The following is a 16,100-nucleotide window of genomic DNA, read 5'->3' as shown; positions in this document are numbered from 1 at the left end:
AATCGTCAACCACAATCGCGCATTCGCTAGTGTGATTACGGCTTAAGGCCGAAATCAGACTATACATTGAAGATTGAGATTAAAGATTAAGATTTTACCAATGAGGACAAAGAAATTTTGAGTCCTTTTGTTTTGATTGGTCAAACTTCAATCTTTCAATCTCATTCTTCAATGCGTAGTCTGATTCCGGCCTAAAGCCTTGTGTCCACGATACTAGAAATCGGGCTGAGATCTCGGATGAAGGAAAAATTGACCAATTACATTGGTCATGTGACCAAATTGTTCAAATGTGATTTGTTAATTCATTCTTCATCCGAGATCTCGGACCGATTTCTAGCATCGTGGACACAAGACTTAAGGCTGCGCAGAATAAAAGGAACAGGGACAGAGAAAAACGCTATTAGTGCAACTCATCCAATAGGATCGCAAGTTATAAACTGTAAGAAATTAACCAATTATAATCGATTATTATTTCATATTCACCTGTGATTGGCCAATTTCTTACGACTTACGATATTGTAGACCAGGCTTAAATCCTACATAAAAAGCGATGAATTGATTGGATACTGCATCGGAGCAAATGACAGGTTATGTGACTGTTTTCCTATTTTTCCGCGCGATTTGGGTAAATCAATATAAGTAAGAACCAATCCCATTCGATTGCTGTTGATCTGCTCAGTGAACAAGGTGATAGTACTAGATGCGTTTGCTTTTGTGGTTCCCGCGAAGTTTCGTATAACCTCTCTTCTTCGCTTTTCGCGAGTGTTCCACACCCCTGTATCTCTTAGGTTAGCGACATATATCATTCAATCATTGTTAACGTATACTCGACGTTTACCAGAATTTGACGTGTGATAAAAACGTATCTCTTACTGAATAATGAAAACTTTTAGATAACGAAGAGATTTATAGATACATGATTTGACAGTTCGTTCTTATTAGCGACGTATATCAAGTGTTGAACGAACGTTCCTTTTATGAATGTACGCAAAGAGGACGAACGATGAATACGACTGCGAGATTCGCGCGAATGTTGTGATTCGCGCGAAAATTGCGAAAATTTGGCGAACAAGATAAAGTTTTTCCTTGTTTCATAGATCTTGCGTTACTCGCTTGAAAGGAAAATAAGTTAGATGAGACAGATTAATCTTACATGATCCGCAAGTTCACGTCTGTGTTAAGTGATAATCTCACGTAGTGTAGTATTCATTTCTTCAAAATACTTTTAAACGGCCAACCACCAAATGTCAAAAAACAAACTTAACTTGACATTACCACCTGGCTCAATAGAACCGGTACCAGAAGCATCTCCTTCACCACCGGTTCCACCTGCATATCCAGAACCTGCAGAGATACCTGAGTAAGTCCATGAACAAGGATGCTTTCATTATTTTTATATAATAATGTGTGCGTGTATGTGCATGCATGTACGTGTGTGTGTTTACATACATTGTACACATTTAATATGTGTTTAGTGTTATATATTGTTGTAAACTGTTTATATATACATGTATATTAACAATTTATAGTATGTTATATATATTTATAGTATATATACTGTACAATGACCCTATCTCACTATAGAACTTTGATGTAAAAGTTGTGTAGAATATTTATTCAAGGTATTTTGAGTAATGTGCTCTATGTTGTAAAACATTTGTGACTTGATGATCTAAACCTTAATTCATTTCTGATTAATTGAAATAATTGTGAAATTTTTCATGAACTAAATCTTATAAGTGTATTTGAGTTTGAAAGATTTCTATCATTTTAAAATTATCTGAAAGTTTGTCATCATATAATTCTAACACCATATTATTTTTGCAGCGGCATGAAAGATACATTGAATATTGATACTCTTCAAGCAAGACTGGAAGATCTGGAAATGGACGAGGAACAAAAGAAACGACTAGAGAGTTTTTTGGGGCAAAAAGAAAAAGTTGGAGAACTATGTGGCGAGGATTTTGAAAAGTTAGGTGAATTAGGTTCGGGAAATGGTGGTGTTGTTACAAAAGTCAAACATAAAAAATATGGTCTTATAATGGCAATGAAGGTAAATAATGTACATTTCTTTATTATATACATGTATTTATAGACATTTGCAATGTATTCACTGGTATTTTTATCTCAAATTTTTCAGCAAATACGGTTGGAAGTGAAGCCACCTATCAAAAAGCAAATAATTAGAGAATTAAAAGTCCTTCATGAATGTAACTTTGCACATATAGTTGGATTTTATGGCGCTTTTTGCAGGTAAACGTTTAAGAATTATTTACATTTTTCTTTGAGGAACATGTACTCATACACATATACAGAGTCTAGAAACAGAGCAACCGTAGTATTAGGCTAACTTCTCAAAAAATATGAGTTTTCTTGGAAAGTGTTTCAAACAAAAGTTGTAGGATTTCAGGTGGTGCATTACATGGTAGTATAAGTATGACCATGAATAGTGTTCTTGAAATCACGTAAAGATTATCTTGAAACTTTTAAACAGGAATCTCTTTTTTATTGCAATCTTGTAGCTTACCTCTACAACTTTTAAAAACACTATGATGAATTATATTTTCATTAAATACTTGTTGAGTTATAAGGTTTGAAAGTTACATTACTGCTATTATTAGTATCACTAAAAATGTCCGATTGACGACTAAAACTTCTTGAACGTTATTCAGGATCATGATAACATTTGTCAAGATAAAAACCATTAGAAGCTGAAACTCTTATTTTCATTTTTGCACTGAAAATTCACTTTTACGTAATCTTATTGAGTGATGTTATCTAGGGAATGACTGAACAACATTCAAGAAGTTTTAGTAATCGGTCAGATACCTTGAATAATACTAATAATAGCGGTACTATGCTACTTAATGAAAAAATAGTTTATTACAGTGTTTTAAGAAGTTTTCGAGGTAAGCTATAAAATGAATCAAAGTGATTCGAAATGTTTTGGAATCTTTTTTGATAGAATAAAAAATTTTTTATACACACAACACACACAACACAAATCCACTGAATATTGAATTGCTTACGAAGCATCACGCCGCACTCTTATTCATCCTAGGTTACTGGAGTTTATGTCTATAAAATTATGTAATAAAAAATAAGAATTCTGGTTTAAAAATTATAAAGTTTTTACATGATCTTGAGAATGCTATTCAAGGTCGTACTCATACTACCATTTAATGCATTATATAAAACCTTACAAATTTTATCTGGAAACTTAAAAAAAAATCCGTATTTTTTGAAAAATTAACTTAGTTCGGTCGCTTTGTTACACTCTGTATAATGTTACAAACACATACGCGCGCGCGCGCAGACGTGCTTCATGGTTGTGAGAATTTTTGATCCCGCAACCGTATTAGGATTTACCAACTGCAGTATTGTCGGTCCTTGATTGAGAGATTTTGCACCGGTTGCTTGGACACCTTTGCCAGGAATAAGACTTACTTTTGGTACCGTGGCTACCAAAAAGTTATATGGTTCGGAAGAGGTCATAAGAAGATATCATTAATTTTTTGACCTTGGGTGACACTGCCAAGGTCAGGTAAGTCACATTGATTTTCTAAAAATGGAAATCCTTATTTTTTATTACATATTCTTGTACCTTGAGAACTCTCCAAAACATGTTAGCATGGAAATTGTGTTTCCTCTTATTTTTATTTTTGCACTAAAAATTCATTTTTATGTAAAAATGAAATTTAAACAAATAATCTCCAATGGCGTTGATCTTGACAAATGTTATCCAGAGCATGATTCTAAACAATATTCAAGAGCTAATTGAGCTATACTAGTTATTAGAAATATATATAAATTTATTATTAATAATTACATCGGTATATACGGAAAAGTTTCGACTTCACAGAGTCCTCAACAATCGCAACCGAATTCTTAAAAATTTATATATATTTCTAACAACTAGTATAGCTCAATTAGTTTTTGACCTGGGAGGTAGATTAAGTTTAATTTGAAATTGATTTGAGCGGATATCAATTTAATTTAATATTCAAGAGGTTCCAGTTGTCAATTGGACACTTTGAATAATGCTAATGTTAGCGATATTGTAACTTTCAAGTATTATACTCAAAAAATACTTAATGAAAGAATATTATATAGTGTTTTGGAGAATTCTCAAGATAAGGTAGAAGAGAGAGAAAATATGCCATAAATAATAGTTCCCATTTTTAAAAATCGATGTAACCTTGATTTGACCTTGGCGACCATCCAATGTCAAATTAATAATTCTGTCTTATATCGCCCACTGAGCTATACAACTTTTGTTTGAAACAATTTTTCATATCTATCGTAGTTTTCGAGAAATCTTAATACGTTATTTAAAATAAGACATTCTATGCGCACACACACACCACACGCGCGCGCGCGCGCATAGTGGTGTCCCATTTTATTTACATATACATATATACAGGGTGTCACGTAAGTTTTTTTCTATCGCTTTTGTGTAGATAGAGCGGACTAAACTGTGTCGAAAAGTCCTCTACCACTTTACAATTTTCGCAATGATTAACGAGATATGAATTTTTAAATATAGGCGAATAAGTGCGTTCGCTCGGCCCACCGATCACTTGGCGCGCGGTTCATAGGGGAGTGGGAATGGCCTACTAGCAAGCGCGCCATTCAATGAGGCTCACGTCGGTGTACACAGAGTGAGACGCTTGCCAAGCAGTTCCCGCTCTCTGCGCGCCAAGTAATCGGTGGGCGTATATGTACACTTGGTAGCAGTAGGCCGAGCGTACATACGTGCTTATTTGTCTATATTTAAAAATTTATATCTCGTTAACCATTGCGAAAATTGCAAAGTGGTAGAGGATTCAATACAGTTTAGTCCGTTCTACCTACACAAAAACGATGGAAAAGACTTACATGACACCCTGTATATATATATATATTATATATATATAGATATACACACTCTTTCAGTGGAGGAGACATTTGTATTTGCATGGAATATATGGACGGAGGATCGTTAGACCTAATAATGAAAAAAGCAGGACGAATTCCAGAATCCATGATAAGTACAATCACATGTGCTGTAAGTCAGTTTTTTATTGTTGATATAAATAAAGAGGAAAAGAGAAAAACGGGATCTCGCAATTAGGATAAATTCTACTGTGATAACGATTACTTTTTTCCAATTAATAATAATAAATTGCAGTAATAAATAATAGTCATCTCTGATCAACTGATCGTAATAACACTTAAAACATGAAATATCTGTACCGAGACAGGAACCGCACGCTTGTAACGAATTGTTACGAGGAATACAAGTTATTTGCTGATGGATGGTTTTTCTGCACGTGTAACCATCCTTTCTGTAGAGAAAAAAATGGTTTCAATAGTACGTTTCTCTTTCCATAATTCCACCTGGAAAGATACGAATACACAAACGTCTCAATTCGTCGTATATCCAAAGAAATGCACCGAGCGGCAAACACGGCCAGTACCAGTAAGCTATCAGTGGCATAGTTTTTAATACATATTCTGTGCCTGGAATATAGAGCAATAACCCTGTTAGAATAATTTCAAAAACAAAGGAAAAATTAACAAACCAGTTGCTCATTCCTTGTTGAAAGATGGAATTGCGCCTAGTTTTGCACATGACCAGATCTATCATTTGTGTTATAACAATGGAAAGGAAATATCCGCTTTGCGCTTCCATCAAGAGATTCATTCTGTTTTTGTAGGTCCACGTTTGGCCCCAGGAATCTTGTAAATCATTTATGGATGGGTTCTCCCATTCTATTCGTAAACCCAACAAACGATCGGGCATAAAGCCGTTCATCATAAGTACCATGAAATAAGTGTAAAATCCAGCGAACGCCTGCGTCATTCCTATCTGGCCATAAGTAATGGATATCAAACGCTTGTTCACCAGTTTGTCGTACTGAGGATTTCTCGGTGCCCGGCGCATTATATCAGACTCAGCTTTTTCATAAGCCAGAGCAATCGCAGGGACCACGTCAGTGCCGACGTCTATGCAGATAACCAGTTCAATGACCAACGGTAAAGGAATCGCAAATAATAAACTGCTCAACATTGGCAACATCTCCGGCACACTCGAGGTTAACGTGTACGCAATCGACTTCTTCAAATTGTCGAATATCAGACGACCCTCCTCAACACCGGTCACGATCGATGCAAAGTTGTCATCCATGAGTATCATATCCGCAGCGTTTTTGGCAACGTCGGAGCCCGCAATCCCCATCGCTACTCCTATATCAGCTTTTCGCAATGCCGGTGAATCATTGACACCGTCGCCGGTAACTGCGACGATCTCTCCCAACCGTTGGCAACTCTCAACAATCAACAGCTTTTGCTGTGGCGACGTTCTTGCGAACACAATTTCCTCGTAACGGCGTATAACATTATCCAGTTCACTTGTATCCATGTTCCTCAATTCGGCACCGGTAATCACAATCGCGCCGACATCGACCATGGAATCGGTTACTTGAGTGTAAGACTTGTCCTGCAGAATCGCTCGTTCATAACGAGTTTCATGACCTTCGCTTATAATACCTACCTTCTTGGCAATCGCCATCGCCGTCACCGGATGATCACCCGTCACCATGATCACTTTTATACCGGCGGTACGACACTTGTGTACCGCCTCGGGTACACCAGGCCTCGGAGGATCTTGCAGACTTATCAAGCCCACAAATCTGTATCCTTTGACAGGAAAATTATAGGATGTGGGCGAGTCGGTGTCAAACTTGTAATCTGGCCCGTACACATTGCTAGGCAGATCCAGATCGCAGTACGCTAGGACTCGCTCGCCAAGGTAACCCAGTTCGGTGCAAGCACGGCGAGATATTGCGTGATCATCGGCGGTCATCTCTTTCGTTTCCCCGGTCGCAGTCAGTATCGTCGTACAATTTTCCATGATTACCTCCGGTGCACCTTTTAATATCATCGTATAACCATTGCTGTCTCGGTGTATCGACAACTGATACTTGGTCATAGAACTGAAGGGGATTTCTGCAACTTTCGGATGAGCCTCGCGGTATCTTTGCGTAGGATGAATGTGCTCGCAAAACTTGAGAATACCGGTCTCAGATGCGTCACCGATAATATCGCGCTCCTCGATCGGTGCCAGCATGAAGGACTCGGCGGTGAACTCGGCACGCAAACAAAGGGTGGCGGCTCGTAGCATTACGTCGAAAGCTGGCTTCTCTAATAGCAAGTCCCTCTCGACGCCGATTCTCTCGCCCGGTGGAAAGTGAAACCTGGTATGGCCAAACCACAAATTAGATACGGACATCTTGTTCTGCGTGAGCGTGCCCGTCTTATCGGAACAGATCGCCGATGTCGAGCCTAGAGTTTCGACCGCCTCTAGGTTCTTCACCAAGCAGTTCTTACTCGCCATTTTCTGAGCAGTCAGGGTTAAGACTGTTGTTACGGTCACTAGCAGTACTTCAGGCACGTTGGCGATAACTATACCGAGTAGATAAGTAAATGCCCGTACGAGACTGGGCTCGATCAGCAGCGACAGAGCGAAGAATGCCACGCCGCATAGAACGGCTACGATAGTGATTATCTCGACAAAATGCCTAATCTCTTTGGCGATTGGTGTCTCGGTTTTCACGAGATGTGACGTGAGACCGGCCAGACGGCCTATCATAGTACGATCACCCGTGGCGATCACGATCCCTTTGCCATCACCCGCGACAGCAAATGACGTGGAGAAGGCCACATTAGAGGACTCGAGCGGATTTCTGTCGGTCGGATAATCGGTGCGCGCCACCGGCTCGCTCTCGCCAGTGATGCTCGAATTCTCGACTCTGAGCCCGCGGCACTCGATTATCCGTATGTCGGCTGGTATCTTGTCGCCCATGCGTATCTCTACCAGGTCGCCTAAGACTAGCTCCCCTGTACCCAGCCGTAGTTTTGTACCGTCGCGGATCACGGTAGCGAAAGTAGGCACCATCTTCTTGAAGGACTCCATCACTTTAATATTCTTGCTCTCCTGTATGTATGCAAATACTCCCGAAGTGATGCATATCACAACAATGATTATTCCTAGCCATGCGATACCAACGTCATCCTCGTGCATGAAATGAGTGACTGCGTACAGAATGAAACATAGGCTCGCGCAGACCCAGAGTAACGCGGCGAATCCGTGAAACATGCATTTAAGAAACTTGATATATTCTGGCGTGACCTTAGGCGGTGACAAAGCGTTTGGTCCATCTCGTTCCATGATTTTGCGCGCCTGCTCCTTCGTCAGGCCCGTTTCCGCGTTTGTGCCCAACTTCTCGTACAGAATCTCCAGTGCTATCACGTGATCGACAGTTTCCAATTCCTGATGCAACTCTTGTATCTCCTCTTCGGTTAGCTTCTTCTTATGTAGGTGTACAGTGGAGGTGCGAATCGGTTGATGCGAAATAGAAGAGACGTGAGTCGGTTGCTGCATAATGATTCGCTTCTTCAAACTGCCCTGCATTTTTTAACGCGACACACATTTTTAATACCAAAACATTTTAATACGATTGATGCAAAATAACGTACCTCTCTCTTCCTCTTTTTCTTCTTTTTCCACTTTTATGATTGTGATGGATTCCACATCATGTCAATGCCAACTTGTTGCACTTCGTGTACTTTATTCGTTTGTTTATGTCATTGCAAACTTCGTTTCTCCTTTACAGGTTCTGAAAGGTTTAACTTATTTACGAGATAAGCACGCAATAATGCATCGAGATGTAAAACCAAGCAACATCTTGGTGAACAGTGCGGGTGAAATCAAGCTTTGCGATTTTGGCGTTTCTGGACAACTGATCGATTCGATGGCTCATTCGTTCGTCGGCACACGAAGTTATATGTCGGTAAGCTTGGCGTGGATTATACGCTCGTGATATTACGTGTGCCATCGAGCGTGTCTTATATCGAGCGTTTTCAGCCAGAAAGACTCCAAGGATCACATTACTCGGTGCAAAGCGATATTTGGTCGCTCGGTGTGTCACTCGTGGAAATGGCTATTGGAATGTATCCTATTCCACCGCCGGATGATAAGCTTTTAGCTTCTATATTTGGTTCAGAATGGATACAACACGCCGGGGAGAATCCGACAACAGTCAGCGAGTCTTCTACGCCGCCTCCACGACCACCGACGAGACGTTGTTAGTACTCGTATGAGCGTTTAGTTGTTTATTCCCGTCTTGAAGAAAATTTGTCTCCTTGAATATTAATCGATTCTTTATTATTATAGGTACACACACACCAAAACCACTAGCAGTGTTCGAGTTATTGGAATTGATAGTCAACGAACCACCGCCGAGACTACCGTCTGGATTATTCAGCAACGCTTTCATTGATTTTATCGATCAATGTCTAAAAAGGAATCCCAACGATAGGGCAGATTTGAAAACATTGACGGTATGTTTTACTGGAATAAACATTGATAGTTTGGAAAGGAAAGGAAAATGTCATTATGTTTTCCAATGGCGTATTTCAGAATCACGAATGGATAAAGAAAGCTGAATCGGAAAATGTAGACCTTGCTGGATGGGTATGTCGAACGATGGACCTACAACCGTCTACGCCAACGCACTTATCGACCGTGCAATCCTGAATAAATGTAACTCTTACATACTTGACTACATATATTCGCGTTCAGTACTCCTAAGTTACGCCTTGGTTCATCTAGGTTTTCATTCGACCAAACAGTGGCGTATATATCCCACATGTTTCCTCCCCTATCAATATCTTTTTACAAAATTAATAAGTTACGTTTTTGGTAAGTACGCCAAGTCCGTATCTAATGAACACCGTATCACTATCGAGCGTTATGCGAATGATTACACGCATTTTATTTATGAAAGTAGTAAGGAATCCAATTGATATCACATTGTTATGCATCTTGACCATTTTCTTGATTTTTACAGGGAGAAACGACTACATTATAATGTGTATGATAATTTGTTAAGTATCACCGTGATATATAGGTGAAACACTCGTTTTTTAAACAGGATGCGTTATGTTTCGCTCGGACTTTGCTTGTCCAGATAATATATACACGCAACACGCCACTGTGCCAAATATTAATTACATTCATAAGATTCACTTTACGTGTTTATCTTATGCTTCTGTTAAAAGTATGTAAGATGACAAATTGCAATATAAGTTTATTATTACATTCATGGGCAAATTGTGTTCCCCCGTGATATGATATTAGGATGCGCGAATGAGCATAAACTACGAACGTCGTTTGAGAAAATTAATTAGATCGAGTTATTTGTATAAGATTTGTACCTGACATCTATAGAAATGTTATTTACATGATCAAAAATTTCATCTTTAATCATGTTAAATCGTTTTTGTATCAATGCATAACTTTGATTAAACACGCGCGGTTGCCTTCTTTATTTTCAATCACTCGCACGCGCGTTAACACATACGAATTAATTTCAATCGCGCGCGCGCGCGCGCACATCACTCCCCCCTCCCTACACACACACATACGCGCGCGCGCAAAAACATAAGACACAAAACGCAAAAAACACGCTTTACACTATAATAATTTTTTTTTAAAGACAATGTAGAGAGAATATTTTGATAATATAATTCAAGTCTTTAAAAATTAATTCGCTTGCGATTGTAAAAGTCTTGCGAATTTATCAACATTAATGTATAAACTCACATTTAATAGACTATTATGTACATTTAAGGTGTAAAAGACCAACTCTGTATCATCGCATAATCAATTGCCTTTAATGGCAAACCTAAAGAAAAAAAAACTTGTCTCATTTTTCACATAATTGTAATTTACATTATGAATAATGAAATATTCATAACATGATTTTAGCTATTTACATAATCGATAGGATTTAGAATATTTTGTTACGAATTCTTTCGCTGCAAAATATATGTGCATACAGTGAGTGCTATTCTTGATTCTTTCCTAGTGCTAAATAGCGATAAAGACTGGATTTATTGTCGGTATTCACATTAATTTAAAAATATAAAATGTATGATAGTAATAGAGTGAAGTATCTCACATTATTATTTGTTAATGAATAATAAAAATGAAAAACATGTATGTGTGTGTATACATATGTATGTTTTTTCATTGCTATTATCCATCACAATTCATCCAAATGTGTGCGTGCGTGCGTGCGCGTGCGTATGTATGCATATATACATGACTCAACCGTAACAAAAAGATGATCTTTTGTACATACATTTAATTACATGTCGAAATTATTATTGTGCAATTTTTATGAATGTATTTGAAAAATGTCTTGCCATTTTAAGGTTATTAGTGGCTAACTTGAAATTCACGAATATTTGAAAAATTGAATTTCTCTTCATTTCATGATCATTTTATTATCACTTTGTATGCGTCATTAAATGTAAATTGCTGTAATTGTCCGCAATTTGAACAGACATTCGATTATGCAGTGCTTATTCAACAGTTATATTATTATTATTGATATAAAGACAGACTGGACGTACTTCGTCATAGGGAATGTATGCTAATACATAAACAGTGCAATAGGATCGTTGTAAGGAAATACGAATAGATTGCGAATATACTAAATCATGATATAATTATGACCGATTTGTCGTTCGTTGAAATATCTTATGCCACATATTATATTTTGTAGATATAATCTACAAGTTAGTCTCATTACATGTAATAATTGTATCCGGGTTAGCTAAAAAATTACCGGATTGAAGTATTACGAGTATATTGTAATACTAGTGTGCCGTGTGAGATACTTCTCCATGTATGTATGTGTATCGGCGAGAGCGTAAGACGCTCAATTAAAATCATGTTACGTTTATATCGCGATTAATACAATAATATGTAATAGTAAGGATAAATGCATATAATGCACATATTGTTGTAAAATGGTTTCTATTATCTACCATAGGAAGACTATACACAATTAAAAGGTATGAAAAGATCGTGTCGTAAAGTGTACGGAAATGCCAATATGATTTAGCAATTTTATCAAGATGATTCATCATTTTGCGGAGAGTTCGTAATTCCTAGCACTTATTAAAATATATGCACATTCCTTGTTGCATATACATATGTGCATAATAATTGCAGTTGTATTGATTCATTGTCTAAACGTTATTAATTATAAATACAATAAAATCATCGATGTTGTAATTCTACACTCGATATCTGAAAACCCAAGTGCACAACTGTACGTAATAATACTAAGAGTGAGGAGAGTAAAATATTCTTTAGAAGAAACCAAATATGCAGGTACGTATAATAAAAAATTAGTATTAATTTATAGTCGATAAAATTTATGTTTATGCTGAACTTTATTTTATTGTACTTTATCATCGCATAATATAACAAATTTAGTATAATATATATGTACGTTGCGTATATGTGGGGGTGTGAGTGTGTAAATATTATTGCACTTTATTATCGCATAATGTAGTTAAAAAATGTATATATATCGCGTGTGTGTGTGTGTATACTTATAAATTTGGTTGTAACGTTACATATTCATGGGGGAATAAGTACTTATATGTGAAATTAATCATTGTTAATAACACATGCAAAACCTTATGCCTATTCTACAATAATCATAAGCGTAGTTGTAAGTAGCTGTAGTAGCGAGTATTGACCAGTCAAGTCGAAAGTGAAGAGAATATTGGACTGTAATTGGTCAATTCTAACAATTACAATCACTTACACCACGTTTACGACTATTATAGAATAGGCTTTATATTTAAATAGCCATAAGCATAATTGTAAGTGTGTAAGGTTCTAGTTATAAGAATTGACTAATCACAGTCAAATATGAAAATAATGTGTAACTGTGATTGGTCAATTCTTATAATTACAACCACTTGTAACAACAAGTAATTGTAACACCAACTACACTTATGCAATTATAAAATAGGCATTAGGAACCTTAATGACGATAAATATTAAAGCCAGTCGCACACGATGCTTGTTTTCATACTGGATTGCTAACTGGATTACATTTGTGACATTAGTTGTGATGCTGAAGTGCCAACATCGCAATCAATACAGTAGTAAAATTTTAATACAGCTAGTATTCCAACAGGAAAACAAATATCGAACGCAGGCTTAATTGTAGGAAAAATCGATTAGAATCATGGAAAATTGTGATACAGATACTTTTAAAAATCCGAATCAGCCTACAAGTAATAATCTAATTCGTTAGGTTCACTATAATAATTTTTTGAATATTTCGTTTTTCAAATTACAAGGAATATTCTGTATCGGAGTATTCCGTATCTGAATCTTCATCGCGCCAAGATTCCAAATCATCCATAAGATACATAGTGGATATACTGCTAAGATCAGACAAGTCAACATTAACTATATGCAATAGCGGAGGTAGTTTCTCTAAACTATCGTCGTCGAATATTGATGTTCCTCCAATTATCATCTTCAACATCACATTATTAGTTCGACGGCTACAAGCATCTTTAGCAACCTTGAGAGTGGTGTCCCTGATATAATTACATCCGGAGAGATCTAACAATTTTAATTGAGGCGAGGATCTTATGAGCATTATTATGCCTCGATCGCTAAATGAACATCTTCGGCACTCCAATTCTTTCAAGCCACATATGTTTTCTAAACCTTCGTCAGTAACTTGATCTATATAACTGACGATCAATTTTTCTAGCTTTACTAACGTAGCGATAGCCGCTAATCCGGCATCACTTACATTACAGCAACCTGTTGGATATGTAAGATATAATGGAAAAATGACAAAATATAAAAAATGTATATGCATATATATTGATTATAATTTACCTGTAATGTCTACATTAATAAGCTGCTGACAATGTTGTACTAAATCAGTAAAGAAATCGTCTGATATTTTAGGATTATATGTGATTTTTAAATCGTGCAGATTGATGAGGTGAACTAAATATAACATATCTGCTGTTTGTACAGAGGGAAAGTTTCCATTCAACTCCAATATTTTAAGATTTTTACAATGTTGACCGATAATTTCCAATGTATGTTTAGCTATACCGAGACATTCGTTTATAGCAAGATGTGTCAAATTTTCAAGTTTTCTCAGAGCCTATATATAACAATATTAATTAGGTGCTGATTCGGTACTACAACTGTTTATTCGTTACTTAGTGAGCTCTTGCATGTTTATCATGTTTAATCCACACACATATAAACATATGTATGTGCATATGTATGTATAAACATTCAGTGAACAGTCACGATACTGATTGTATCACATGTATATTATTGTGATTAATTAGCAAAAAAGCATAGTTCATTTACCATTGAAAGATGATTGTCCTGAAGATAGTCAAGGCGGTCTAATATAATTGTATGTACAGTTTGCTCCGGCAAGAACAATAAGGATTTACCCAAAATATTATTTCTGGTTATCACAAGACACTCCAAGTTTCGATTTTGCTTGAAGAGATACTTTAATTCATTATCACAACTGTAGGTGGATGGTCCTAAGCAAAACTTAATTAGATTTCTACAGTTATTTGCTAATGTACGTATACCTGACGCACAAACTGTCAGTGCGGTAATATTGATACTTGTAAGATTAGGACAAAATTTTCCAATAATAGTCAATGTGCTTTGACTTAAATAATGAAGTGGCTCATCTAAGTCTATTCGTGTTAAGAATCTGCCACATTTCAGCAATATTTTACGAAGTAAAGCTGTATGAATCACATGGTTATGTGAGAAACCCCATGTAGAAGGTGAGAGATTCAATGTTTTTACCATATGCCATGAATCTTGGCTTAAATCTCTCCAGCGTTTGCAGACTGTAAATATACCAGTAAAATAATATACAAAAGTTCATCACTTGGTACAGGAAAGTAAACAAATATAATCTGTCACAGGTGAAAAATCTTTAATGGTTATGCTCAAACTCACCTATTTCTATACGAACTCTATCTACTATCGGCAAAAATAGGAAAATATGTCTCAAACAATCATCATTCAGCATATGGATGGATACATTTTCAGAATCATTTTGCAGATACTTATGAACATATTGTTCCTTTCTTTCAGAAATTTTGTTTAATTCTTTCCCTATGTTATACAATCTCTGATCCATGCTGTCAGGTTGATGCCAAGAATCTGCAGCCATCACTCTCAAATCTCTGTTATGCAATCTTATTTGTTTCCTACTTCCATCTTGCATCGCTCTACAAATAATTGGTTACAAACAATCATTGTTTGTCAGTAATTTATTAATATAGTCCCCTTGAAACTTACTTTATTGCATCTGCCACTTCGGTAAATGTGACAAACGCATAGTTGCTTTTTCCATGATTTCTACGTAAGTAGCAACTCTCAACATTTCCATATTTAGAAAAGTAACAACGTAAATCCTTGAAAGTTGTCTGAAATGAAAATTTGTCAGACAAATCAAATAAATACAATACAATTGCATTAATGAGTTGTTAAAACATTAAGATGAATGTTGCATTTTGTACAAACTACAATATACACTTTGTTTCTTGTTACTTTTCATCACTTTTATACTCTTGCCTTTTTGCTTCTTACTTTGCCCAGTTTTTTCGCTTTTCTGTCACCTAAGATAGAAGTTAACACAATTCGACAAAAAGACAAGAAATAACACGTTAAGAAAAATGCGATTGTTGATAAAATGGTCTCAAAGAAAAAGGCACGAGGACAAAAAGATGAAACAGAAAGCAAACACATAGTAAGTTTAGTTTTAAAAAATTGAGAGAAACAAACCCTTTCAGCCAAATTACTGATGAACAATTTTCGTATTGGTACGCCGTCTATCATTTCCGAATTTAAGCAGTCTAAAGCAAGAGGACAGACATGAAACTTGTTAGTCAAAGTTTTTGTTAACAATTCAACGTGAATATAAATGCAAACGTAAAATTCGGGATACCTACTTACCGTCCGATACGACAAAACCTATGTAACGAAGCATTTCAGCGTAATCAAATTCTAAAGTATCATTCATCATTGCTTTGATATAATTTCATATAATAGCTACAGTCGCTACAGAGCCTACAGAGAGAGACCTGAGAAAAGCTTAGAACATATATACCTCGGGTGCTATTCTGTAACTGTTTTTACACGCCTACTGACAGACCTGACAATTATTGGTGTC

General features: G+C 36.5%; 3 protein-coding genes across 3 annotated transcripts; 1 reads left to right on the top strand and 2 right to left on the bottom strand.

The window, feature by feature from the left end:
• Positions 1-1,137: 1,137 nt before the first annotated feature.
• On the top strand, positions 1,138-10,499 carry Dsor1 (mitogen-activated protein kinase kinase 1). The gene is made up of 8 exons (XM_018539108.1): positions 1,138-1,360; positions 1,828-2,053; positions 2,141-2,253; positions 4,936-5,047; positions 8,658-8,834; positions 8,909-9,128; positions 9,218-9,384; positions 9,464-10,499. Exons 1-8 carry the CDS (start codon positions 1,245-1,247, stop codon positions 9,578-9,580), a joined length of 1,248 nt encoding a protein of 415 aa, XP_018394610.1. The 5' UTR covers positions 1,138-1,244; the 3' UTR covers positions 9,581-10,499.
• LOC108773339 (sodium/potassium-transporting ATPase subunit alpha) lies at positions 5,348-8,455 on the bottom strand. The gene has a single exon (XM_018539107.1). The coding sequence runs from the start codon at positions 8,453-8,455 to the stop codon at positions 5,348-5,350; it is 3,108 nt and encodes a 1,035-aa protein (XP_018394609.1).
• Positions 10,500-13,072: 2,573 nt separating the features above from the next.
• On the bottom strand, positions 13,073-16,001 carry LOC108773420 (F-box/LRR-repeat protein 2). Its single transcript, XM_018539228.1, has 7 exons — positions 15,884-16,001; positions 15,713-15,783; positions 15,227-15,354; positions 14,882-15,156; positions 14,264-14,769; positions 13,772-14,048; positions 13,073-13,693 (listed from the first exon to the last, which is right to left on the bottom strand). Exons 1-7 carry the CDS (start codon positions 15,951-15,953, stop codon positions 13,209-13,211), a joined length of 1,812 nt encoding a protein of 603 aa, XP_018394730.1. The 5' UTR covers positions 15,954-16,001; the 3' UTR covers positions 13,073-13,208.
• Between the last annotated feature and the right edge of the window lie 99 nt (positions 16,002-16,100).

The sequence above is a fragment of the Cyphomyrmex costatus genome, unplaced genomic scaffold, assembly GCF_001594065.2.
Source record: "Cyphomyrmex costatus isolate MS0001 unplaced genomic scaffold, Ccosl1.0 scaffold205, whole genome shotgun sequence".
Classification (NCBI taxonomy): domain Eukaryota; kingdom Metazoa; phylum Arthropoda; class Insecta; order Hymenoptera; family Formicidae; genus Cyphomyrmex; species Cyphomyrmex costatus.
The sequence above is the reverse complement of the archived record's forward strand: the minus strand, read 5'-3'. Positions and strand labels throughout refer to the sequence as shown.